The sequence below is a fragment of the Gymnodraco acuticeps genome, unplaced genomic scaffold (assembly GCF_902827175.1).
Source record: "Gymnodraco acuticeps unplaced genomic scaffold, fGymAcu1.1, whole genome shotgun sequence".
NCBI lineage: Eukaryota > Metazoa > Chordata > Actinopteri > Perciformes > Bathydraconidae > Gymnodraco > Gymnodraco acuticeps.
The window spans coordinates 2,552,573-2,578,631 of record NW_022990502.1 but is presented as its reverse complement, the minus strand read 5'-3'; the positions used below and the strand labels follow the sequence as shown (position 1 = coordinate 2,578,631).

At 41.8% G+C, this 26,059-nt stretch overlaps 1 protein-coding gene across 9 annotated transcripts in view; it reads right to left on the bottom strand.

Moving 5' to 3' along the window:
- gramd1ba (GRAM domain containing 1Ba) overlaps positions 1-26,059 on the bottom strand; it is a 53,131-nt gene that overhangs the window by 8,464 nt on the left and 18,608 nt on the right. For 3 of the 9 annotated variants that reach the window (XM_034226803.1, XM_034226805.1, XM_034226806.1), the window contains 17 exons: positions 25,835-25,855; positions 25,049-25,069; positions 18,002-18,086; positions 16,710-16,813; positions 16,246-16,341; positions 15,916-15,996; positions 13,028-13,143; positions 11,172-11,340; positions 10,186-10,360; positions 9,890-10,033; positions 3,751-3,869; positions 3,522-3,664; positions 3,234-3,337; positions 1,786-2,031; positions 1,568-1,655; positions 1,060-1,071; positions 844-951 (listed from right to left, as the gene is read on the bottom strand). In XM_034226803.1, coding sequence (XP_034082694.1) covers positions 844-951; positions 1,060-1,071; positions 1,568-1,655; positions 1,786-2,031; positions 3,234-3,337; positions 3,522-3,664; positions 3,751-3,869; positions 9,890-10,033; positions 10,186-10,360; positions 11,172-11,340; positions 13,028-13,143; positions 15,916-15,996; positions 16,246-16,341; positions 16,710-16,813; positions 18,002-18,086; positions 25,049-25,069; positions 25,835-25,855 — 1,832 coding nt within the window. Of the gene's footprint in view, positions 1-843; positions 952-1,059; positions 1,072-1,567; positions 1,656-1,785; positions 2,032-3,233; positions 3,338-3,521; positions 3,665-3,750; positions 3,870-9,889; positions 10,034-10,185; positions 10,361-11,171; positions 11,341-13,027; positions 13,144-15,915; positions 15,997-16,245; positions 16,342-16,709; positions 16,814-18,001; positions 18,087-18,687; positions 19,664-25,048; positions 25,070-25,834; positions 25,856-26,059 lie in introns of those variants that run through there. The other 6 variants (XM_034226800.1, XM_034226802.1, XM_034226804.1 and 3 more) reach the window with 6 other exon arrangements.

Here is a 26,059-nt window from a genome sequence, read left to right as displayed (position 1 = left end):
CGCACGGTGCTGTTACGTGTACGCAAATTGACGTGCTTGATCTGAACGAGCATTTTGGTAAAGTTGCGCATGCGCTATGAGCGCACATACGGGTACTTCTCAGGCATGCCGGGTAATCTGTGACGTTTCACTCTCTCAAAAGTTGGGCCATTTTATCATCATGCGCTAATGAGCAACTCTCATAGGAATGAATGAGGCCCCGCCTCCCACGCTGTATCCAGTTCTTATTATACATCCATGGGACAGACACTATCCGGTGAATATTGCGTGTGGACAGAAGCTTTTTTGCGATTGCGTTTGCGTTAATCCTATGCGTTTAGCCGTTTCGTCCTCGTGTGGCCGGGGCCTAAAATCCTTCTCTTCACAAACAAGGCCCTTATGTTAAGGGTCTGGCACCATCTTATCTCAAAGAGCTAATAATACCCTATTACTAGAGCACTGTGATCACAGAATGCATTGTTCCTTGTTGTTCATAGAGTCTCCAAAAGTACAATGGCCAGAGCATTCAGCTATCAAGCTCCTGTTCCTGTGTGTGACTGGGGGGTGACACCCTCCCAGCATTTACTGTATGAGCCGGCTGAAGACTCTCCTCTTTGATGAAGCTTAAAGTTAGGGCTGGCTCAGGCTTTCCTTGAACCCTAGTCATTCTGGTATAGTGTAAACTGCTGGGTGACTTGCAATGGGCTTCTCTGTCAAAGAAATACAAACATTTTCATAATGGGATTTATACATGAGATTTGATGCTGATATGTACCTTTGCATTCCAAGGATCTGAAGCAACAGAATAATGCACACACATGCATAACCAGAAAAAGTGATTCCTTTCCCTATGTCCATGTTTACCTTTCATCAGGTCTCAGTCCCTGCGATGCAGCGAGTCTCTGAGTGGTGTACTCCAGCATCCACAGCTTGTAGAACAGCATGACATTGAGAACCACCAGCAGTACCAGGCTACACAGAGAGAAGGAGAGAAAACACAGACTGTGAAACAGAGCCTCATCTTCCACATCACATGCCATTTACTGAAAGGAATCAGGGCCATGGCAGGAATAGAAATACCTTATAGAGATCCTATGGGATGCAATTAAAGACAAGAACAGAGAGAACAGGGGGATTACAAAAGAATGAAACAAAACAAAAATAAAGAAGAAAGACAGAGAACATCCTCAAATATTCCTGGTAGATTATTACAATTACCATGAGATGTGATAGAATGCAAATATCAACCCTGATAAGACATTGGCTTTGTCTTAGTGGAAGTAACGTTCTGCCAAATGACAGACAATTCATTGACATACATTCAGATAATCAACCACTCATTCAAGTATTTAATCAAGCAAAAATGACTTTCTGTTTTTGTATGCTTTTTTGCACAAAGCAATTGGAAGGGCATTTCGTCCAAACAGGGGACAGAAAAGTGATTGCAGTCTTAATCGTAAAAGCATTTATTGATCAGTAAATGGAAAACATTTATTTTGGAGATGATTGCAGTTGGAGTTTTCTGTCGGTCATATGTTATGAAACATTTGTCTGTCACCAAACAGGGACAATAAATGCTGTAACTCACACAAGGCCGATGAGAAGCAGGAGTTTGGAGAAGTTGTAGAGTGCAAAACCACCTGGAGAGTCAGGTATGTGTCTGGTCTGTGTGGAACCTACCGGAGAATACAAAAAAATAAAAATAAAAATAAATTAAGATTATCATGTGTAGACTTTTTTCTCTGAAATGCACAAGGAGGCCACATTTCTTATCTTGTCATGTCAGTTCTACAGTGCTTCACTGACCACAGATTAGCTGGTGGCCTCTGAAGGGCTGGCCTGCCACGTGTTTGGTGAGGTGGATGTCTTCGTCCTCCTCGTTCTCAGGAGTGCTGACGGGGCTCAAAGCCTTGTCCATGTTCCCCGGAGCTCTGAGGTGATGGACTAGTATCCGTTTCCTCCGGCGGCTGGTACACATCCTCAGAGCCTTGGTTTTAGGTGACTGTCTGTGAGGTTCCATCAACATCACATCCAGCTTACTCAGCGCCAACTCTAGAAGAAATACACCAGAGAGAGAATGAGAGGCTAAGGTTTCAGTGAGAGTCGGTATTTGGTTTAGTTTTTTATTCCATCTTAATTTAGAAAACGATTTGACCATTTCTTCTGGCAAAATAAGCTGCAATTTGACTTGAGTCACATGACTTAAACACAATCAGATGAATCATTATGACTTTTGTCAACTTTACACAATCATAAAAAGCGACATGCCAAAACATTTTCCTCTTCCCTCCCCCATACTCTGTAGCTCTTTCACATTCAAACATCGAACTAGCTAGCTAAATATCTACTACTATTTAATTAATGGTTTATTTGGCAGGGACAAAGCACAGTAATGAACACTTAAAACATTCAAATGTGTCAAGCGTAACGGTGCCAGATTTAGCTTTGAGCTAATTTACATCCGCAGTCCCTCACATAAAACATTTAAGAAAATTACATTTTACAAACATAGCAAAAACAAAATACATGATATGCAAAAGGTGCAAAAGAGCAAGAGCAGCATACACAAGTATTTACCACATGGCAGTACAATCTAGCAGCAACAACATATACAGTGCAAGAGAAGATACAAGAGCTACATAAAGTGCAAGAGGAGATACCCCTGTGTTAAAGTGCATTTAGCGGTGATTGCACGTCTGGTTGTTTCTCAACCATGCTTTGAGTTGACGGTTGAAGCTATTGAGAGTGGGACAATCCCGTATCTCAGTTGGGAGGCTATTCCACAACGAGCTGCCTTTAATTAGAGGACATTTTGTCCAAAAGTGGTCCGTCTACGGCAGACCTCACAGTCTTCTCTGGTTTCTGACCTAGTGCAGCGTCCAGTGTCTTTTTTGTGAATGAATTCCCCTTAGGGAGGGGGGGGGCAGTCCATGTAAACATTTATAAATAAAGTACATATTTTTAAAAGACTTAAAATTGTCAAAACTTAAGAAATTGTGTTTTTCAACGATGGTACAGTGGTGGTATGAATGTGGCTTTCTGTCAAACACCTTGATAGCTCTCTTGTACAGCTGTTCTATTGGTTTATAACAAAAATGTCCTTAAAATCAGCTTAAAGAAAAAAGCCAAATTGACCAAAATATACTTACTATACAGTAAGCAACAGTGTTAACCACAAACACAATACAAAGGGATAAGACGAAGGTTCAAAAAGACCAGAGTTATTTGTAAAATCTTGTTTGTGTTGTGCTAACCTAAGTGTCTGAAGTACTCATTCAGGCCACTCCAGAAGTTCCTCTCAATGAAGCCCTTGACAAGCCCCCATGGGTGCTTCCTGTACCGAAGCTCTGTTGACACCCTGCAGGATACACACACACATATGTATTATAGCATTTCTGCATGTTCTAAAATATTCACCTGAAATGGATCACAGTGAAAGTGCTTTAGTTTTGTTGTAATGCATTAACTCAGCACTTGGCCCTTGAGGGAAGCACACTTCTCTTTGTCAGTGAAACACATATGAGAGTAAATATGTTCAGTACCTAAGACGACACCTGTTCTTGGCTACTCTGGTGAGCATGTAGCGGTTGAGGGTGTAGAAGTAGTCGTGGTAGGGAACATCGTGGGCGATCACCTCTGCATCGATGATGTAGCACTCGCTCTCCTGGCTGGCCTTGTACAGAGTCTGAACTCACACAGCACACATTTTCACAATGAATAAACCATTCAAGTGAGACCTTCAGGGACTATAGGCTGCTCCTCAGTCCTCACCTGTGTCTCAGTGACCGTGGCTGTCTTTGGAGCCAGGGGATTGTTCAGGGCGATGGTATACATGATCTCTTTTGACTGGTTACCGTCCTCCTCTGTCCTCCACGTGTGATACACCACATCTGCAGGAGAACATCTGAAAATTAAACTTCAAGGGACCCTGAGAAGTTTTTGAGCACGGCTACATATCTAATCTATCTGTTTTGTTTGTATGATAAAAACACGTACATTTCACTTCACACACTTCGGCTGATGAACAGTCAGTTGTAGAATTACACAGAAAAACTGTTTAAAATCAGCTTCAAAAATATAGAAGGTCACAATTTCTCAATCATGGTTCACATCACTACTGAGCACAATATGCCATTTCATATTTAGAAAAACAGAGGGCTTATAGTCGTTTAAAGAGATTTAAGTTCAGCCCTAACAATGCATTCCTTCATTTTTCACTTTTACGGTATTTATTTTGATGCAGAACATTTTTTGAAATTGGTAATTATGTTATATCAAATCAAATATAACCAGCAATCTGGGGTATTTCTTAAAACATCTTTGTTTCAATATGTTATCTTTTTGCTGCATTCATTGCCTACGATAGAAACACAACCATCAACATCACAATAAGGGAAGCGGAGACGGCCCTGTTCAGAGCCAACAAAGAAACACAGCAGAAATACAGCATTGAAGGGTTGGAACTGAAAGCTGGCATCAATAAGGGAAAGGGGTAGCATTAGTAAAGACTGAGGAGCTATCACTTAAGATTTGTTGGAAAATATCCAGAATAGCACAGGCTAAAATGCAGAGGCATCAAATCTGTTTATTTCAGCTCAGTTTTAGCAAAACAACCGTAATACAATCTCCCCCATTGGCAACAAAGCCCAGTCAGTCTGAATTGGTAATCTTCTTCTCTTGTTCTCACCAGAGCACTGAAGGGCTGTATGTTCAGCCCCCACCGCACACCCACACCCACAACTCTACCCCAACATGGAGATCATTCTGTAGATTGTGGATTTCCTTAACATCACTCACCAGTTTACAAGGAAACTAAAGAAAAAATACCATGCCAAGTTCTCGTCTTTACTTTCACAGAGTGGCAATAAAAAGCATTCTGACTGGAAACATTACAAACACAGGATGTGCACGGCCAGTGCTTGAATTGGAATGAAAAAGGTGCCAGTACTCTAAAATCAGCAACTTTTTCAAGTCAATTTTATATATACAGCCCACAAACAAGAATTTGGCTACTATAATGTTGGTGGGTTTGTCTCTTTACTACTGTATATTTTAGAAAGGTTCACTGTACTTAACATTTTTTATGATAGGCAGCGGATATGGCTAAAGCTCAGTAAGGTCAATATTAACTGAAAATATAGCAATCAAAGTCTAGATCTTCTGCTGAAGACACATGAAGCAGAGACCTTTCAGGTGAGAGCCCCTCTGGTGGTGTTCAACATTAATGACAAGGAAACAAAGCTCTGGTCAGAAGCATTTTTTATAAAAAGCTTTAACAAAATTAAGTATTTCTGTACATTTTGAATGCAATCTAACTTTCCAACTCAGAAAACGAAAAAACGAAAAAGTGCCAAAAGTCTTCTCACATGGCTGAGCTGCTTTGCAATATACTTCACCACTGAAGAATACAAATATGTATAAAGTAAACTATGATGCAATCTAACTTTCCAACTCAGAAAAATGATAAAGAGCATGAACAAAGAACATGTAAAAACAAATGCAAATTGTGCACAATCTAAAATGAGAAACTGTAACTGCAAGTAACAAAGTCTGAGCCATGGTAAAGAGTTACATTGAACACCAAGCTGATCAGATAACTCCCTGGTTGGTCTGAAGTCCTTCTATCTCCAGGATCTGTACAAATCGGCACATTATGCCAAAAGTCTTCTCACTGGGTGAGCTGCTTTGCAATATACTTCACATTGTTAGAAAAGGCTCCAGAAGGCCTTGGGGACATCAGTATCAGGGGCTGGAGCTGGACAGGCTCTTTCATCAGCACTTCTCCTTCCCTTTGCCAGCCAGGACCTCACATACTGTTCCGGATTGAACTGTCCTAGTGATGGTCCATTACATTTAATGAAAACCAGGCTGGACAGTCGGCTGACAGAGAGAGCATTCCTTTTTGCAGTAAGGATATCGTTCATGCAGCTGAATGCCCGCTCACACTCACTAGTGGAGACAGCGATGGTTCGGACTGCTTTCAGTAGAGGCTCCATGGCAGCAGGTGTACGGGATGCCCTGGTTTCCTTGTATTCGCGAAAGCCCTGAACAGTCTCTCTTCTGTCCACTTTCAGCACTTCGCACAAACGTAGCACCTCTACGTCCCCATACTGTACGTCTAACTCCTCTTCAGGCCAACTTCCAGGATGGATAACTTTCATGTCCTGGATTAGCTGATTGTCCCGGGCCTCCCGGCCATGTAATGGGATTTCTCTTGTGCTGACATGAGAGGAGGTTGTGGAAGTCATTCTGTGTCTCAGATTCTCTACCATACTGCGGAAAAACTGACCTGCATGAATCTGTACAAGCCTGCCATTCTCACACAGGGCAACACCCTTGAAGGACTTCTCAGCTAGAGCTGTATGAACTGTAGTCATGTGTGGGCCAGGCATGGTGACCATGGATTCAAAAACTCGTATTTCTCGAGTTAAGAGCCTATCTGCTGTAGGCAGTGTCATCTCTCTTTTTTGGAGTTGCCGAGAGAGGTCGCTGAGCTCTGTGAGCGCATTGTACATCAGTCCCAGATTGCTGACAAACGTTGCAGATGTGAGCACATCATCCAGGCCCTTGTACTTTGCTCTGTCTCTGGAATCCCTGCTCGTGTCGTTTGCAGCATTTGTGAAGTGATCATGAAGCACTCGGTAGTTTTCACAGACTGCTCTGACGCTCCTTTCACTTGAAGCCACCCAGCGGATGGACAAAACACGCCCTATCACCAGGAGACGCTGTCCGACTGCTTGCGCACACTGCGCTAACTGCCTCTGATTTTTGGGGGAGGCATGGAACAAGGAATAGAGTTTGTCAAAAAAGATCTGGAAATGATTGAGCCCTGAGACCTCCTTGACCACATCCCCAACTGCCAGCTCTAGACGATGATTGGAGCAGTGCCACACAAACAGGCTTGGGAATTTACTACACAACTGGGTAGCAACGCCTGTTCTCTTCCCTAGCATGACTGAAGCCCCATCACATGCAAAAGAAACGAAATACTGACCTAAAAAGTCCTCGTTAAAATCTCTTCCAAGACACTCCATTAACGCCTTTGTGATGTCATCAGCCGTTGTTCCATCCAACTCGATCAGCTCCCAAAAAAACGTTTCGGGCTCAGCATCAGCTAATGCTGAGCGTAGACACACAACAAGCACCGTTTTACCACTAATAGTGGTATATTCATCGACCAAAACACAGAGTTTTCTTTGGTTTTCTGTAATGTCTTTTGCCATTTTTTTCTTCAGCTCATGAGCTATGTGGTCGATGATTTCGCCACAGGTTTTATTGGAGTGCAAAACCCTGCCCACGTTCAGCCCATTCAGTTTCTGTACATTCAAATCAATTGGCATGTCTGTGAATGGCCGGCTATGTTTGCCAATTTTATATGCCGTTCGAAAAACTCTGATAGTGGTGTCTAATTCAGATTTATGCATAGACTGCACTTGATGTTGAATAGTTTCACGTGAAGCAGATGTAAGGATGTCAGCAGCTTTTACATGGGCTTGTGATTCTTTATGTTCTTTGATTTTTTTTCTCAGGCTAGCTTGTTGTTCGCCCTTGTCAACACCGAAATGAGACACTGCACACTCACCCCATTCAGTTGACAGTTTCAGTCCTTGTCCAGTGTGTATTCCCAAAGATTTGACATCTCTGCATATCCGACATCTTAGCTTCTTATCTTTAAGAAGGAGCCATGCATTGGTCTTGCAAAAATATTGCACCTGGTCCGTTGTCCAGCAGTCAGGTGCATCGCTTTGCCCGGTGTTGGTGGTGGCAGTTGAGCCAGCAGCAGCTAACGTTAGAGGCTCTGGAGGAGGCGGCGGAGCTAGTGCTAATGCTAATGCACTAGAACTTGGAGCAGGAGGATCAACCAAAGAAAGCTCCCCATCAGACACAATTTCCAACACAGGCACAGCATTCTCTGTATTTGAAGTTTCTTCCGGCGACAACCGCTGTCTTTTTGCACTTTTATTAATCCACGCTAACATTTTAGAAATGCTAATTTGTGACGTGACTTGCTTTCCTTCTCTCGGGGGCGTGCCTGCTCTGTTCTATCACTCTACATAGCCACCCACTGGGTGGGAGTTGCACTGCATAAACACAACACACGTGCATCTAGGTATGTAAATTGTAAAGCATTAAAACATGGTTTTACTAACAGTTTTCAGTATGTTGTTACTTCGGCATTATTATTATTATTATTTTGAAACGTGTATTACTATTAAATCACGGTCAAATCGGTTAATTTTGACATAGTCGTTTCCACCACAGTATTTACATGGAGAAGATAAACCCCGCCCCCTCTCCAGCACGTCCTGTTTGAATGACAGGAGTAAACAGCTGACAGCCGCTGTGAAACTCCAGCGGTTAGAGCGATGAGAATGTCCGTTCAGCACCTCATGACGCATCTACTGAGTACCGGGCGGCTGTATATATATATATATGGATGTATAATAAGAACGGCGGGAGAGTGTTGAGTACTGGCACGGTGCATGAGTACCGGAGTACCGCCAGCATGCCGGTACTGAGCAAGAAGTGCCGGTACTCCATGGGTCAGAACCAGAAGTGCCGGTACTGCGTACCGGTGAGTACCGGCCCAATTCCAGCACTGTGCACGGCCCAGGACACGAGGGCTCCTGGTAGACAGGGTATGTTGGGACCAATCTGCACGGCATCAGTGATAATAGTTTTTTTTTAGTGCCTATCTCAAATCCCAAGAGAGATATTTAAAGAACCAACCCCAGTAACAACCTTTCATCCCACTTCCTTCTGCTAAACAATGTAGACGTTTCTGCAGTCGAACCATCAGACTAGAGAGCAGCTTCATTTCAGAGTCAGACTACCCCTGAAGCAGGGTTTCCGCTAGGATTTTTTCTTGCCGGTCAAATGTCCGGGCAGAATTTATTTTACCGGACACATTTGAAAATTACCGGTCATATTTCAATAATAATAATAAGAGTTGTGTAGCAGAGTTTCCGTTAGCAGGTAATTACCGGACTATGAGCAGATATGCTTCAGTTTAAAACTCTGTTCACGGGGCTCATTTTTATATTGCTTCAGTTTATAATCGTAACAGATCGAAAAATTCAGATTAATTTTTCAATAAATTATTCCACAAACAACATAATTATTACATTCAAACAAACTACTTGTAGTAGATAACGTACATTATTCAAAAGTTTATATTAACTTTGAATAATAACACGGGAGAAACGGATCCTCTCTTTTCCCCTCTCCCTCCCTCTCTCCTGACAGCCCGTCAGTTTCTCATGCAGCTAAACAGAGGGCGGGGCTTCAGGTGATTATGCAGAGCTGCGTGTCTCGGTCTGACTCAGCAGCTGATCTGATCTCTCTCGCGTGTCCGGTTATACTTCACTCGCGTTTATGTCCATATCGATCAGATCCAGCTCTCCTGATCGGCCTTTATAGAGAGCACCGATCAAACTATTAAGAGTGAATATCGGCCGATAATGACCGGCGGCCGATCTATCGGAGCCTCCCTAATTATTACCAGACATGTTGACCGGCAGGTTTTGAATTGACCGGTTTTTAATAAATGTTACCAGCTAAAAACCGGTAATTACCGGCTAACGGAAACCCTGCCCTGAAGTAATCCTCAGCACTCATTACACAAAGTTTGGTTTTGTGATTTCGTATTTCGTAAAGGGATCACTTCTTGCATTGCGCATTCCTGTGTTTTAGATAGACACTAAATGCATCTTGAATCTTAATGTATACAATCCTGTTAATGTTCTGTAAAAATCAGTGATATATCCATGTTAAGAATACATGTCTTCAACTACTAACTGTTATGAAGAACTGAGGCCCTTCCTTTTGTTTAGGTTGTTGACTTTTTTGTAACTTCAGATTCTGTCTTGATGTAATAGCGTGACACTGGTGGAGATGCCCCTGACTTTACCTGAGAATCTCCTCTGCTCCCGAAAGTCCCTCATGAAGTCAGACTCAGTGAAGAGTAAGTCATACATCTTGTCCACACCAAACTTGTACACTTCGTTGATGAACTGCCGGCCACCCAGGTCCTCGTGGAAAGCCTGGACCTCACCTGCATAAACAATATTTCTGTGTGAGACTACGGTTCAAACTAATCAGATAAACATATGAGAAATGGACTTTGATAGAGAAAAAACCCCTGGGAATGAACTGTCTTAAGTGAATTGTTGATTTCTTTTTACGAGGCAGGGTGAAATGACTCACCTTCATCATGCGTGTCGGATGAGTCGCTTAATTCGGTGGGCAGGTCCTCGTTCTCGTTGAGGTCCAGCGGCTGCAAAGGGGCGGTGTTGTCGAGGTTCTCGGGCAGGGGAAGGGTCAGGAAGTCTGCGTCAGGTAAGGGGCTGGATACGTCCTCCACAGGGGCCGGGTCACACTGCTGGACCAGGGGAAGAGAACATGATCAACCAGTGATACTGAAGAGTAAAAGCACATCACATTTATTTATAAAGCTTCAGTATTCCAGTCCATGAAGTCTCAAAAGAGATAGATCAACATTTAAAAAAGGGTAACAATTCTCAAACTCCGATAGAGCAGACCCACAGAGTAAATGATACAATATAATTCATTGGCTGAGCAACTGTCATGATGATACTGATCTTCATGAGTAAACAGTAATCTGCGCTTTCCTTTGAAGCACTTCCTTAAGATGTACTGTATGTGAACTAACAACATGATACATCCACATTGTTGAAATGTAATAGTATAACAAATGTTTTATGCAAACCCTTCATGTGTCGTAATGCAGTATTATCATTTCTGTTAAAACAGTACAGCAGTGGAACATGTGCTTTGCATTCATCATTGTGCCGATAATGAGGACACATTGAGAACTTATGTAATGTGTGATGATGGTTCATTATGATGGCACAGTTTTACAAAATCCTATTTATTTATGTCACTCAGACTCCTTGGGGGCTTTATCAAGACTTCTATGAAATAAAAGGCAACCACATTATTATCTCTTATAGCAATTACTGCTCTGATTATTCTAATCAGAAGTCTCCACTGTCAGTATAGTCTCACAGACACCAACTTGACATGCATGTTTTTTGTCTATTCCTTAATTTGGCTTCGCTGTATATAATAGCTATTTAACTTTCTTGTGTGTTTTAGAAGTCCCCAAAGATACAATGTTTGCTATCTCCCACAGTACGAACACAGTTGTGCGGGGAGTCCCGTGCACTCACAGGTTCTGGGGGCTCCGTGCTGGGCAGCTCCGGGGGGCTGATTTCGGGGAAGGGTCTGTGAGGCACGAGGGGGCTCACATCGGGCTTGGCCTCTGGGTTCTTGCTGAGGTTGTTGCTGGTGTCGTGGCTCTGCTCGATGTTCTCCTCCACAGGAAGCTCCTCACAGTACCTGCACCATGGAGACGGACAGCAGCTGTAGGTCAAGGTTACCAGCTTGCTGCACACTGCCCGCACTGGGCTGTACACATGCATGGTGTGATGGGGGTGTCATGGTTTTAATTGACTTATTGTCCTGCAAGATGGACATCAAATATTTTGACTGTTTGGATCCCTGATGACTATTTCAGTTGTAAATAATAAAAAACACATAGAAACTCTGCTACTTATTTCTTAGTCCGGCTTACCTGTGTATCACCGTGTTTTTTTCATTTGTATGTATCCCTTGTTCTGTATAACCAAAACTACATAATATTAGGGTATTGGTTTAATTTGCAGAATATTTCACCATCTTCCTAAACTTGAAACCTTAATTTTATGACTCCTAGTTCATTGGAGTTGTCAAATGGCACATTTAAATACACAAGTGGTCTTTAAACTTTTGTCTTTCTACCAATGTGGTATGCTTTTAGTGAATCACTCATTACCATTTCCATTCCATTACCATATAACATCACACAATTGCAGCGACGTGCAGTCAGTGGAGGCAGGGGAGGCAGAGCCTCACCTGTCATACTCCAATGTAACGGAAAAACAACTAAAGAAAAACTAAATAGAAATAATAATAAAATGTCTCCACTGATCTGTGTTGTAAATGTGATTTATGTTTGATTCCAATCGCTTTTTATAGTCAAAATCAGCAAATTGGCCGAGCTCCGCTACAACTACGGGTAGCGATGAGAAGTGAGGCAGGGACGAGCTCTGCCTCACGTAAGCCCAGCGCGGGCACTGATGTAGCGCGGGCACTTATTTTGTGAGCGCGCTCAAGCCAGTTACTTGTGTGGTGAGGCAGGTGAGGCACAGATGAGCTCTGCCTCACCTCAGAATGCGTCACCCCACAGAAACTGTCTGGAAAGTGGGCCCTAAGCGCATGCCTGTTACCATCTCACTGTATGTCACCAATGTAATGTTTGTAGATCCCTCTATTACATTTATCCTCGCCATCCATAGTCTCTAAATAACTTATTTCACGTATATATGATATTTAGGCCCGCTGGTCTCATCATACAACGGCAATGAAAAAAGCACCAGAAGAGGCAGCCATAACCTCTGCCGCACTGAAGGGGGCGCACGTGAGCCCACAGGTTCTTGTTGCTACTGTTATTCTACGCAGAGACGGTAGCAAACAACAAACTAGACTTTTGAAACTAGAGGAAGATAAGGAGGACTTTTACAAAAAAGTATTAGAGATTGTTGTCCAGAAGGAAAGCATGGACTTCATCTTCAAGTCACGGTAAGACCACAATTGTAATGAAAATGGGATCTTACTAAGAAAGAACAATCCAATATTTAGATTTTGGGGTATCCTTTTGTTGAACGGTCTGTTTAAAATGAATTGAAGCATCAGACTAAAAAAGCTTTTGAAATTAACCGAATATTTCGATTAAGGTCAAATTTAAAAGAAAGAGTCAGTGCCTCACCAGCCATGAACCTCACCGCACGTCACTGCCCAATTGATAATAATACATTCCCTAATACTTAAAGAATAAGAAAGAAAGCAGTCATGTCAGACTCAAATCAATTGTAATGTTCATAATAACATAACAATGTGTTTACACCAGAAGTATTTCTTACCATAACTGCAGGAAATGGAACACATGGTGGATGCATCATATTTGAATGGTTGTGTTAAAACTCACCCCATGGTGTTGAAGTCTTCATCAGGAGGGACATAGTCCTCATCATCACTGGTCAGACCCAGTTCATTACCATAGCACTGATGGACAAAGTGCCACAGCTCTTTGGGACATAAAGGCTGAGAAAGAAGTGAGAGGGGAGAGGAAGAGACAGAAATACATGTCACTCTCTGAGCTTGTCAAAACAGAATTTGGGTGGCAGATAACTATGAATTTTTTTTAAAAATCTCAATTTATGATAGTAAATAAAGTGCAGGGGTGTAATGTGGTACATGTGGTATTTGGCAGAAGTGGAATTTGAAATCATAAATGTTGAATACCAACCAATTCTCACTTCCAAAGCCTCAATTACTGAAACGTTGTTGAGTTATAATACACTGAACAATACACTTTTGTTTTTGCTCCCATTTTTCATGAGATGAACTCAAAGATCTAAAACATTTTCTATATACACAAAATAACCATTTCTCTCAAATATTGTTCACAAATCTGAAAAAATCTGTGATAGTGAGCACTTCTCATTTGCCGAGATAATCCATCCCACCTCACAGGTGTGGCATATCAAGATGCTGATTAGACAGCATGATTATTGCACAGGTGTGCCTTAGGCTGGCCACAATAAAAGGCCACTCTGAAACGTGCAGTTTTGCTTTATTGGGGGGGTCTGGGGGGGTCCGAAAACCAGTCAGTATCTGGTGTGACCACCATTTGCCTCACGCAGTGCAACACATCTCCTTGGCATAGAGTTGATCAGGTTGTTGATTGTGGCCTGTGGAATGTTGGTCCACTCCTCTTCAATGGCTGTGCCAAGTTGCTGGATATTGGCAGGAACTGGAACACGCTGTCGTATACGCCGATCCAGAGCATCCCAAACATGCTCAATGGGTGACATGTCCGGTGAGTATGTTGGCCATGCAAGAACTGGGATGTTTTCAGTCTCCAGGAATTGTATACAGATCCTTGCAACATGGGGCCGTGCATTATCATGCTGCAACATGAGGTGATGGTCGTGGCATATCAAGATGCTGATTAGACAGCATGATTATTGCACAGGTGTGCCTTAGGCTGGCCACAATAAAAGGCCACTCTAAAATGTTCAGTTTTATCACACAGCACAATGCCACAGATGTCGCAAGTTTTGAGGGAGCGTGCAATTGGCATGCTGACAGCAGGAATGTCCACCAGAGCTGTTGCCCGTGAATTGAATGTTCATTTCTCTACCATAAGCCGTCTCCAAAGGCGTTTCAGGAATTTGGCAGTACATCCAACCGGCCTCACAACCGCAGACCACGTGTAACCACACCAGCCCAGGACCTCCACATCCAGCATGTTCACCTCCAAGATCGTCTGAGACCAGCCACTCGGATAGCTGCTGCAACAATCGCTTTGCATAACCAAAGAATTTCTGCTGTCAGAAATCGTCTCAGGGAAGCTCATCTGCATGCTCGTCATCCTCATCGGGGTCTCGACCTGACTCCGGTTCGTCGTCGTAACCGACTTGAGTGGGCAAATGCTCACATTCGATGGCGTCTGGCACGTTGGAGAGGTGTTCTCTTCACGGATGAATCCCGGTTTTCACTGTTCAGGGCAGATGGCAGACAGCGTGTGTGGCGTCGTGTGGGTGAGCGGTTTTCTGATGTCAATGTTGTGAATCGAGTGGCCCGTGGTGGTGGGGTTATGGTATGGGCAGGCGTATGTTATGGACGACGAACACAGGTGCATTTTATTGATGGCATTGTGAATGCACAGAGATACCGTGAGGAGATCCTGAGGCCCATTGTTGTGCCATTCATCCACGACCATCACCTCATGTTGCAGCATGATAATGCACGGCCCCATGTTGCAGGGATCTGTACACAATTCCTGGAGGCTGAAAACATCCCAGTTCTTGCATGGCCAGCATACTCACCGGACATGTCACCCATTGAGCATGTTTGGGATGCTCTGGATCGGCGTATACGACAGCGTGTTCCAGTTCCTGCCAATATCCAGCAACTTGGCACAGCCATTGAAGAGGAGTGGACCAACATTCCACAGGCCACAATCAACAACCTGATCAACTCTATGCCAAGGAGATGTGTTGCACTGCGTGAGGCAAATGGTGGTCAAACCAGATACTGACTGGTTTTCGGACCCCCCCAGACCCCCCCCCCAATAAAGCAAAACTGCATGTTTCAGAGTGGCCTTTTATTGTGGCCAGCCTAATGCACACCTGTGCAACAATCATGCTGTCTAATCAGCATCTTGATATGCCACACCTGTGAGGTGGGATGGATTATCTCGGCAAAGGAGAAGTGCTCACTATCACAGATTTTTTTCAGATTTGTGAACAATATTTGAGAGAAATGGTTATTTTGTGTTTATAGAAAATGTTTTAGATCTTTGAGTTCATCTCATGAAAACTGGGAGCAAAAACAAAAGTGTTGCATTTATATCTTTGTTCAGTGTATATTAAAGGTAGGGTAGGTAATCCACTTCAGAAACACTTTTTGTTATATTCCATGGAATGCTCTTAACATCCCGATAGAAATGAATACATTAAATGCTTTGACAATAAATACATTAAAAAACGTCATCAGTGGAAGCCGTGGCGCTGTAAAAAGCACAACCAATCATCTGAGCCGGCCCGGCTAAAGTAACTGGATGGCTTACCTGCCTGTCAGCCTTCCATCTGTGCACAAACTGATCTCGTGCCCTCATTGGTCATGTGCACGTTCGTGTGTGTTGGAGGAGGGGCTCTGTAAGGAAGTCTGAAGGAAGGGGCATATTTTTTCCGGTTGTGTATTTTCAAATTCTAGCGCACTCGATCTGGTTTCTCCATTCTTACCTACCCTACCTTTAAGTGATAAACATTAGCAGTACGCCCCCCTGAACAATGACTGTGGTCTCACCTTCTCCAGGAGAGCGTTCTGCCACAGTCTGAACATCATCATGTACGTCCGGTCCCTCGCCCCGAAAGAGCTGAAAAAGTGCTGAAAGAAGAGTACAGGCAGTAAACAGTGAGATTACAGATGGATAAATTCATGGAAAAGTATTTTGAAGAAGTCGTTTTTTTATCATTTGTATTATTTGGAACACTGAAAACCTGTCTGACAAAAGGCTGAATCTTCTTTGTACTACTAATGCCTATTCTTTATTGGTAAGAATGCCTCTTACATATAAAATGCATTTTTTCTGAGATTGTACAGTAGTGAATATTAAATGTATGGATGAGGAAGTACCTTGTCGTTGTCGGTGCAGAGCTGGATGGCGTTGGGGATGAGGCGGGCCGTCTTCTCCTTGGTCATGGAGCAGATGTCCTTCAGTCGCACCATCAGCTTGAGAGGAAAGAGCAGATATCATGTATAAGTTAATACCTCTTATCAAAGAGAGAAAAGGTCACTTTTCTAAGCTCGAATCATTTCTCTCTGTTGAATCATTTTCATACCAACATGTGTCTCTCCTCCAAATATATATTTTAAGACTCAGCCTTAATTATATACAGTAACAAATGGACAGAGGAAAAGTGCTTCATGCTTATGTTGAAATTGTGATAAAAATATATTTTTGTGAAACAAATTATCTAGGATTTGTTTTCGTGTTTATGGCCAAAACAAAGTCAATACCAATATTTTCCAATCCATTCTTTACAGTATTGTACAGCCCCCTACGAGCTCGATATGAAAAGTGAGAGGCGTGTCCTCACCAGAGTTTCCCATCGGAAGATGTTGCTGTAGAAACAAATCCAGTTCTCTGAGAGGTAGAGGCGTCCCTGCAGGAGGATGTCTCGCTGCAGGGCACATGAGTAGTCTGGAACGAGTTAAAGGTCAAAGGTCAACAAAAGACAACTGTGTTTTAAAACAGACCTCTACCATTGAGCTGGGAGCTTACGGAGCTTAGGGAGCATGGGAGCGCTATCACGAGTCCATAGCATTGAAAAGCAAAGGATAATGTTATTGACTAAGAGGTCATGTGGAAAGGATGAAGGCAGGATGTCAGCAGTTGAGGCCATGGGAGCAACACTTTTTCAATATTTGTCATCTTTGCTATTGAAGTACATTTTAGTGTATCAGTGCAGTGCAGACGAGCACTTTCAAAGACTGTAAGCCTCTCAGACAAAGTTTGTAGGAATATGCTCCCTCACCCACCCCCCACCCCCCCTTTGCTTAGTTGCTCTCAATTGCTTTAAGCCTATGGGACGTGATAACATTATTTGATAGACCACAAGTTCCCAACCTTTTTCCTCAAAGGACCCTAGGTAGGTAATTTTGGAGAAACCAGCTCGAGTGCGCTAGAATTAGAAAATACACAGCCGGAAAAAATCTGCCACTTCCTTACAGAGCCCCTCCTCCAACACACACGAACGCGCACATGACCAATGAGGGCACGAGATAAGTTTGTGCACAGATAGAAGGCTGACAGGCAGGTAGGCCATCCAGTTATTTTAGCCGGGCCGGCTCAGATGATTGGTTGTGCTTTTTACAGCTCCACGGCTTCCACTGATGACATTTTTGTATGTATTTTTTGTCAAAGCACTTCAGATATTCATTGCTATCGGGATGTTAAGAGCATTCCATGGAATATAACAAAAAGTGTATCTCCAGCCGGTTTCTCAAACTTACCTACCCCACCTTTAAGTAGATAAAAACCCTGACGTGGTGACATAGTTTCATGAATACTCCATATTATGTTCAATGCATAGCAATAAAACACAACAACTTACACTCTTTAAAGTAAAGCCAGGTATTGAATGCAGTAGGTCTGTGTAAAACAAGCCATTTTAGATTCATTTTGGGCAGATTTATCTTTTTAGAGAAGTGGCAAAACAGTCAAATTCCCTTAAAACTATTTTATCTTCAAACTATATATAATATATATATATATATATATATATATATATTTGTCGATTTCTTCTTTTGATAATGTATTGATAATGTGATATTGTTGAACTTTCATTATAGCGACCCTGACGCAGTTTGATGCCTGCTTCAGACTCACCCACGATGAGGCGTTCAGTGTCCGGCAGCTGCTTGAAGAGCTTCCTGAAGTCCTCATTGCGCTGCTTGTAGGTTGGACTCAATACCTACGGAGACAAAATACATATTTATATACTGACAGTGTATACATATCATATACTCCTACAGTGCAAAAAATGGGACTAATGGCACTCGTGTCAATTTTCTAGTAAACAAATGTTGAATGGATTGCCATTTATACTCATGGTCCCCAGATGATGTATCCTGCTGGATTTTCGATCTTGCGTCAATAACTTATGGTCTTTGAGGACTGTTGTGATTGCCAGTTTGACCTAATCACACTGTGGATTGATATACTCAAAAAGGACTACAATAGACTGGTCCTTCCTGAGATAAGATCTGCAATTCATCAACAAGTCTGATCAAAGCAAAGCATGACCTGCTGCTTCTGACAGTAAAACTGCACCTATCAGTCAGGAGAGGACCAGAGGCACCTAGGCCGAGAGAAAGAGCTGGATTCTAAACATTTGCATACCATGAGACTCATTACTTGTTCTGATTTCAAACTGCCAGAAGTTGAGGTAACTTTTGGTCAAATTTGACACAGTTTTTAAAAACTACGCCACAGATTTTCAATACATTCACTTTTTACAAATGACATATTTTTCACCAGTCCTTCTAATTTTTGGTTGTGATCCATTGACTTACAGCAGGGACCCGCTCTGAGGCCCAGTCCCACTGCTGCCACTGGGCCGGCCCCCCCGCCTCACACTCTGAGTCTCTGTCCCAGTCTGAGTCCAGGGCTGATACACTCTGAGTCTGCACTGGAGTCATCATCCTTCTTTTTATTCTCCTTTTGTCTTGTCTCGAGTTATTGTCCTTTTGGCAACTTGTTTTATCTGTGTCTGCTTTCCTTTCCTTCATATTGTTCTGTTTACATATATCAAAGGCAGTGGATCGAGTCCATACACACACACACACACACACACACACACACACACACACACACACACACACACACACACACACACACACACACACACACACACACACACACACACACACACACACACACACACACACACACACACACACACACACACACACACACACACACACACACACACACACTGTTGCAACAATGTATTAGGGATACAGGATGGAAAGCAAAATGACCACCCCCTTCTTATACTATCCTTTTTTAATGTGCATTCTTCATGTTGCACACAAACCCAACATATGTTCTCAGGAAGAGGCTCAAGTATCCAAAAGGAAGAAGTAGACTTTGTAAAAGATGATGAAGTATTATGAAGTCAATTAATTCCAAAACCATTGATGGTCGTCTCAGAATAAGGCAGGAGGTTCTTTGTCCATGATGTTCTGCTGGATCTCACACATTGTAGATCATTATCATCAGATCACTGCAAGGAACAGCCTGGTTGCAGGAAGAACTCTTCTCTCTGTGCAGAAAGTTCTCTTCTTCACGTTAGTCCATCCGCACCATAACTCCACACACACTTCTGATGTCCAACTTAAAAACAACTTATAGAAAAAAGAAGAGGTACGACTGGAGCAACATGTGGATACATAATCCTGAGATTCCTCCTCAGACTGAGCTGTGTGACAGCGCTGAGGGTTTGGAAACAGCAGGAGCCAGAGTGAGTGTGTTATTGGTCTAAGAAGTGAAAGAAGAGAAAGAGGGCAGGGGGGAGGTCCTACAAGGGTCTGGGTTTACTCAAGTTCATCTGGAGAGTGTGTGTGCGTGCGTGTGCTTATGAGTAGTTGTTTACCATTGCCCAGTCGCTGCATGGTTCTACTTTAGATGTTAAGTTTCACTACTCTCCTGTTTATTGTTTTTTTTTCTCTAAATACTCCTTTGGCCTGTCAGTATAAAGCAGACTGTGTCCCATGACAACCACAACAACAGGAAGTGTAGGAATCAATGCACTTCCTCCGTGTGTGTGTGTGGTCTAGCATTACTATACTTGTGGGGACCTAAATCTGTTTACACTCGCCTCCCTTATGGGGACAAAATGGAGGTAACCATAAGGGGAATCATTAATTTTAGGGTGAAGACTTGGTTAGGTTTAGGGTAAGGTTTAGGGTAAGGGTTAGGGTAAGGGTTAGGGTTAGGGTAAGGGTTAGGGTTAGGCATGTGTTGGTTATGGTTAAGGTTAGGATAAGTCTCCAGGAAATGCATGTAAGTCAATGTAATGTCCCCTGAAGTGATGTATACATGGTATGTGTGTGTGTGTGTGTGTGTGTGTAGGTGTGTGTGTGTGTAGGTGTGTGTGTGTAGTTGTAGGGAATTCTGATATTGTGGGAAAACTTAGAAAATACAATGTTGTGTTACATTTTAGGTTGAAAAAATGATGAAACTCCACATTATGTTGATAAAAATACGTCATGACTGGTGGCTTTATGTTGATGCTAAATCATATTTTCAGTAAATAATAAAGGTAATGTCATGGAGACCGTAAAGGGAAACATTTTACACAAGCCAAAGTTACTTTCAAAGCTTGAATACAATATAATTATAAGTGCTTCCTGTAATCCCCCATTGATTAGGGTGACTCATATCAATGTATCATTAAGCACATTGAGGCTGCCACTGTCTGTTCCTCCTTGGAGATGTTGCTGTAACAATGTATGTACTCATCATTTTTCCTGCGGTTAAACTGGAGATTCCTTTAGCTCAATTTGAAAGCTGACTAACTTTTCACCATTGCAGTATAAAAAGATTTTTCTGCTATGTTTTGGTCGTAAACAAACTACTGTATAGCCTGGGCCTCAGTGAACTGCATATTGATACATCTTGTCCAGTAGCAGGTATATGGATTGTGGTTCTTTCTATTCTTACAAAAGCAAACACTCTTAAAGAGGCCCGATTGTGCTTTTTGTAATTGTCCCTTTCCTGTAGTGTGTTATATACAGTAGGTTTATGTGCATTTAGGTCTACAAATACAAAAATCCCTCCAGAGGGAGTTTCCTATTTTGTACCTCTTCTCATGAAATGATTGTCTCAACGTGATTTATTCAATCTTGACACGTTATTAATCAACCTCTTCCAAACATATCACAGTGAAAATTAAATGGGAATTAAAGAAAGGAATTTGTCTGAAAACTAAATTATTCCAACGTTATGGGCAACCGTGTCTTTGAATAAAGGACTGCATTATCAACAGCAATTAGCCTGAAGACTCTGAGCCCATACCCCATTCAACTGGTCACAAGGGAAAGGGCAACTAAGGGTAACAGTAATAAAAAAGAGCAAACATGTCCCACATGCTGCAGAGAGAGAGACACACTGTGAGACACAGGCCGTTCTGCCTCAGTCAGCTGCAGTTTGACACTGGTCAGCTGTACAATGTCGCTTTTTGTCCGTTTTGTGTGGATTTTCTGCTGAGGCCGAACACAGGCTGGGTGAACTATGACCCAGGCATAGAATGGAAGCCTGAGAAAATCTCTCCCACACACAAATACAGTGTGGCCAGCGACAGACACACACAGAAGCACGCACTAATTATGAAGAAAGATTCACACACATAGGAAAAACATCACAAGCAAACGTCTTTTTACTGGGAATTAAAGCAAAGCAACCGATTATCTGGATGAAATCCTGCTACAGCTTTGTGTGATAACTGTAAAAAACTAAATACACAACCAAAATATAACAGGTTGTCTCTGTTTCGAAATGCTGATTCTATTATTCTCTGTATCTTATCATTCATTTCCACCCCACTTTGGCCTTCTCTGAAAGGGGAAATGCACAACTCATCATGCCAACAGCCAGTTGGGTGTTTCTCTGTCCTATAGTGTGTCATATAGGTTTTTGTGCATGTGAATGGTGTGCAAAGGCTAGAAGTGTTTCTCCCACCCACTGAAACACCTCCATTACACTCCTTTGTTTACTTCCATAACATAGTGACATCACTATGTAACAATTGCGCTTCTATTGGCTAGCGCAGCATATTGTACGTGATCGGCTAAGGTGCGTGACATCTCTAAGAGGTGGACCAATCACAACAGAGCCGGCCAGCTAACCAATCAGAGCAGACTGGGCTCTGGTTTCAGACAGAGGGTGAAAAGAGGTGCTGCAGCACAGGCAGTATGAGAACAATAAAGAGCTTTTTGAACATTAAAGCACGGAGATGTGCTCTAAACGCATGTGTCTCTAATACCATATCACAGACAGGGTTGGGTTGTAACGGAATACATGTAACGGCGTTACGTAATCAGAATACAAAAATCAAGTAACTGTATTCAGCTCGCGTTACATTTGAAAAACGAGTAATCTGATTACAGTTACTTTCGTAAACCTGAAGTGAATACATTTTGGATTACTTATTGGAATTATTGGTGGAAAGATTTCCTCACAACATTTAATATTCATTACTAAAGGTACAGCCGAATCATCAAAGACCACAAAACCTATTACCGCCTCAGATGGACCAAAAAAGCGTTTGAAAAAAAATCGCGGGTCCGCTCAGTGAAACAATAACAGCGAAACATGGAGGAACACAAGTCTGCGTTTAAATCGCGTGTGTGTGGTTAAAACACATCAGCCTGCGGTCGCTCTTTCTTTAGCCTTACTAATAATTATTTCTGAAGGTAAACACAGTGAAGGCGGTGCGTGAAAGGCACTGCGCGCTCCTCTTCTCAGAGGCTGCCTCCTGGCGCTGCAGAGATTTCATGAAGTGAAGGAGGTGTTCCTTCTATAAAACAGCTGTGGGCAGCAGATACTGTGAGTGTCACGGACATGAATGCATAGATCAAGGCAGACTGGTGCACACACTCTCCTGTTTTGCCAATCCGGTGCTTAAACAAATATAGCTCTACACCCCTGGCCGTAATGTCCTTAAAATGAAGTCCGAGTTTGACATTTTAATTCATGTCCTGCCAACACTGGCAGGACAGAAGGCGACACGCTCGTTCTAAGCCGTGTCCCTCACTCCTCACATCCCAAGCTGCATCCCCAAAAAGTTAATTATGTTGTTACATCGTTTCAGATGTTGTGTTTCAGTTGTGCTCTTGATAAGCCATTAAAACAGTAAAAACACATTCAGTGTCCTTTTTGTGTCTCCTGTTCACCAAAACATACCCATCTGTGATGGAAAAAGAAAGTAATCCAAAAGTAATCTAAAAGTAATCTGATTACGTTACTTTTTTAAGACACGTAACTGTAACTGTATTCGGATTACTTTCAGAGCCATGTATTCAGTAATCAGTAACTGATTACATTTACAAAGTAACCCTCCCAACCCTGATCACAGAGGTGGGGACTCGAGTCACATGACTTGACTCGAGTCGGGCTCGAGTCGCATATTTTTGGACTTGAGACATGCTTGACTAACATTGATAAAAGACTTGACTTGACTTTGACTTGGTATTCATGACCTGAGACTTGACTTAAGCTTGAGACAGATGACTTGAAAGGACTTGACTTTTTAAAATTAAATATTTGCGCTTGTTTTTGTATTGAGATATTACGTTTAGTTTTTTTTTAATGTGATTGGGTGATTATAGCGCCGTGCGCGCAAACCTGGCAACCCACTAGAAGGCAGGAGTGTCAGTTAACATGGCACCGGGGTCCGTGTACGTTTTGTCAGTTTGATTTTTCGTTTAAACCAAAAGCCAAAAAACAAAAATACCAGCCTTTTTCCGTTTTTGGATTTAAAACGAAAAAAGGCTAGTATTTTCATTCTAGCGCTACCTAACATCCATGAAGGCAACATGACAGAAGGAGGCCTGTCACTCAGGATACCAAACTACTCTTTGGTAAGCCCCGCCCCCCCAAGCAACATCAGGGCCAAAAGGTTGAAAGCGAAAAAAAACGATCTGAAAGTGAAAAACGATCTGAAGGTGAAAAGCAATGTGAAACCTGAAAAAGCAAGATTTGAAACTGAACAAATAATTGTTTTAAATCTGAAAACGAAAAATCTGCAACTGAAAAAAATAAGGATTCAAATATCAAAATATGTATAAAAGTGAAATCTGAAAATAAATATTTTATTAAAAAAAATTGCTGAACTGAATCAAAATAATATTCAACCTGAAAAATTATTTCAAATGTATTTTGAATACATCATTGTATTTTTCAAAGTTCAGGATAAAAACTTGAACTTTCAAATAAATTGTATTTTTTTGAATGATCAGAACTTATGACCCTGAAATAGCTCCATATGCCTGGGCCCACCCTGGAGAGAGAGAGAGAGAGAGAGAGAGAGAGAGAGAGAGAGAGAGAGAGAGAGAGAGAGAGAGAGAGAGAGAGAGAGAGAGAGAGAGAGAGAGAGAGAGAGAGAGAGAGAGAGAGAGAGAAAAGAGATGCCTCGTTTATTTCGCCTGTGTTATTATCAGGAGTTACTGTAAACTTTTGAATAATGTAGTTCATCTACTTTTAGTAGTTTGTTTAAATGTTTGAATTATGTTGTTTTTGTTTGTAGAAGTGCATCATTCCTTGATTTATTGTAAAATGAATCTGAACTTTTGTATCTGTTATGATGATAAACTGAAGCAATTTATAAATTAACCCAATTAAGTGAGTTTTAAAGGAACAAATGAAATGATTTGAAAATGATATCTATGTAGGCGCTGACGCTGTTGGCGGTTCTAGTGTTAACATACATCTAAATTAAATATGTGTAATTGCAAAAGCCATATATGATTTTCTTACCTGGAATTCTGCCTTTTTGAACAGACTTTTTGAGTCCTAGCTATATTGTCTGCAGTTCTGGGTTAATATGAATCTAATATGATTGTCATCGGTCTAAATTAGATTTCAAATGATTAACTGTGTATGTAATGAAGATCATAGTGTGGGTTGAATCCATTTTCATAACCACTGTCTTTGAACTGATTTAAATGCGGAAACTGGGCTTATTCATCAGAATGTTGTATGACTTGACTTGATTCTCACCACAGTGACTTGGGACTTGCTTGATACTTGTAGGCCAAGACTTGAGACTTGCTCATGACTTGCACATGTAGGACTTACTCCCACCTCTGCCATATCATAATAAAAACATCACATCAGAAAAAGGTTGACAGTAGAAGAAACAAAGGAACTTACATTGTACCAGCTTGGACTTTTCTGTTGTCACAGGGAAGCATGGTGGAGGTGTTGGGGAAGGGAGAAGAGAACAAGAGAAAGAGGAAGAACTTCATTAATACAATCACTCATAGTAATACATCCTCAACAGTGTCATTAATGCAAAGTACTTTAGAGGTCAATAATATGTCTCAAAATAACATTTCAAACCTGAGCTTCCTTAAAGCAGATACTAGAGTTGGACTTACAGAGTTTAAAGCTTGACTACATCCAGTTGTTTACAGTGAGATTGGGCCTTTATAATATCCTAACCAATTACACATATGTGCCACAATGAGGCAGTGTTACCTTGCAGAAATAAACGCAAACATGTGCATTTCTTCCAGCTATTACATTCAGGGAAAAGAAAAAATGTAAACATGCATCCTTATCCCAAAACAGGACTCACATACACCGACCTAAAAGGCCTTTTGATTTGTAGGAATCATCAAAAATAACAAAACAACAGTATCAAAATGTACAAAACACACTGTCTGTATCTCACACTTACATAATGCCTGTATAAGTTGCTTAAAACAGTGACAGCCGTAGCAGGAAACTAAGTAGTCTTTTACTGGGGACTAATGCTTATTCAAAGATTGGCGGACACATTTCAGCTCTGTTACAGACTCTTTTGAGCAGAAGAAATCAAACAATATTCAGACATGTTTAGGCAACTCGAGTTGTAGGATAGATAGCTCAGCTGGTGTGTCCCAGACATAATGAGTTCCAGGAGAAATAAAAGATCCAGAAAAGAATCGTGCTTACTTTAGTATGCCGCTGGTGAGACTATTGCATGCATGAGAAGGAAAGAAAGAAGTCCATTCAAAAACATAAAAGAGACATGGCAAAAGGATGAATTAAAAGAGTCCATGACTTTATGTGGTAATCAAAATAACTAATACATTCAAAGTCAGTGCAAGATTTGAAGAAAACAAAACAAGAATTAAAGGTGATGTCCTTGGATAGGAAATCGAAATGGAAAATGACAGT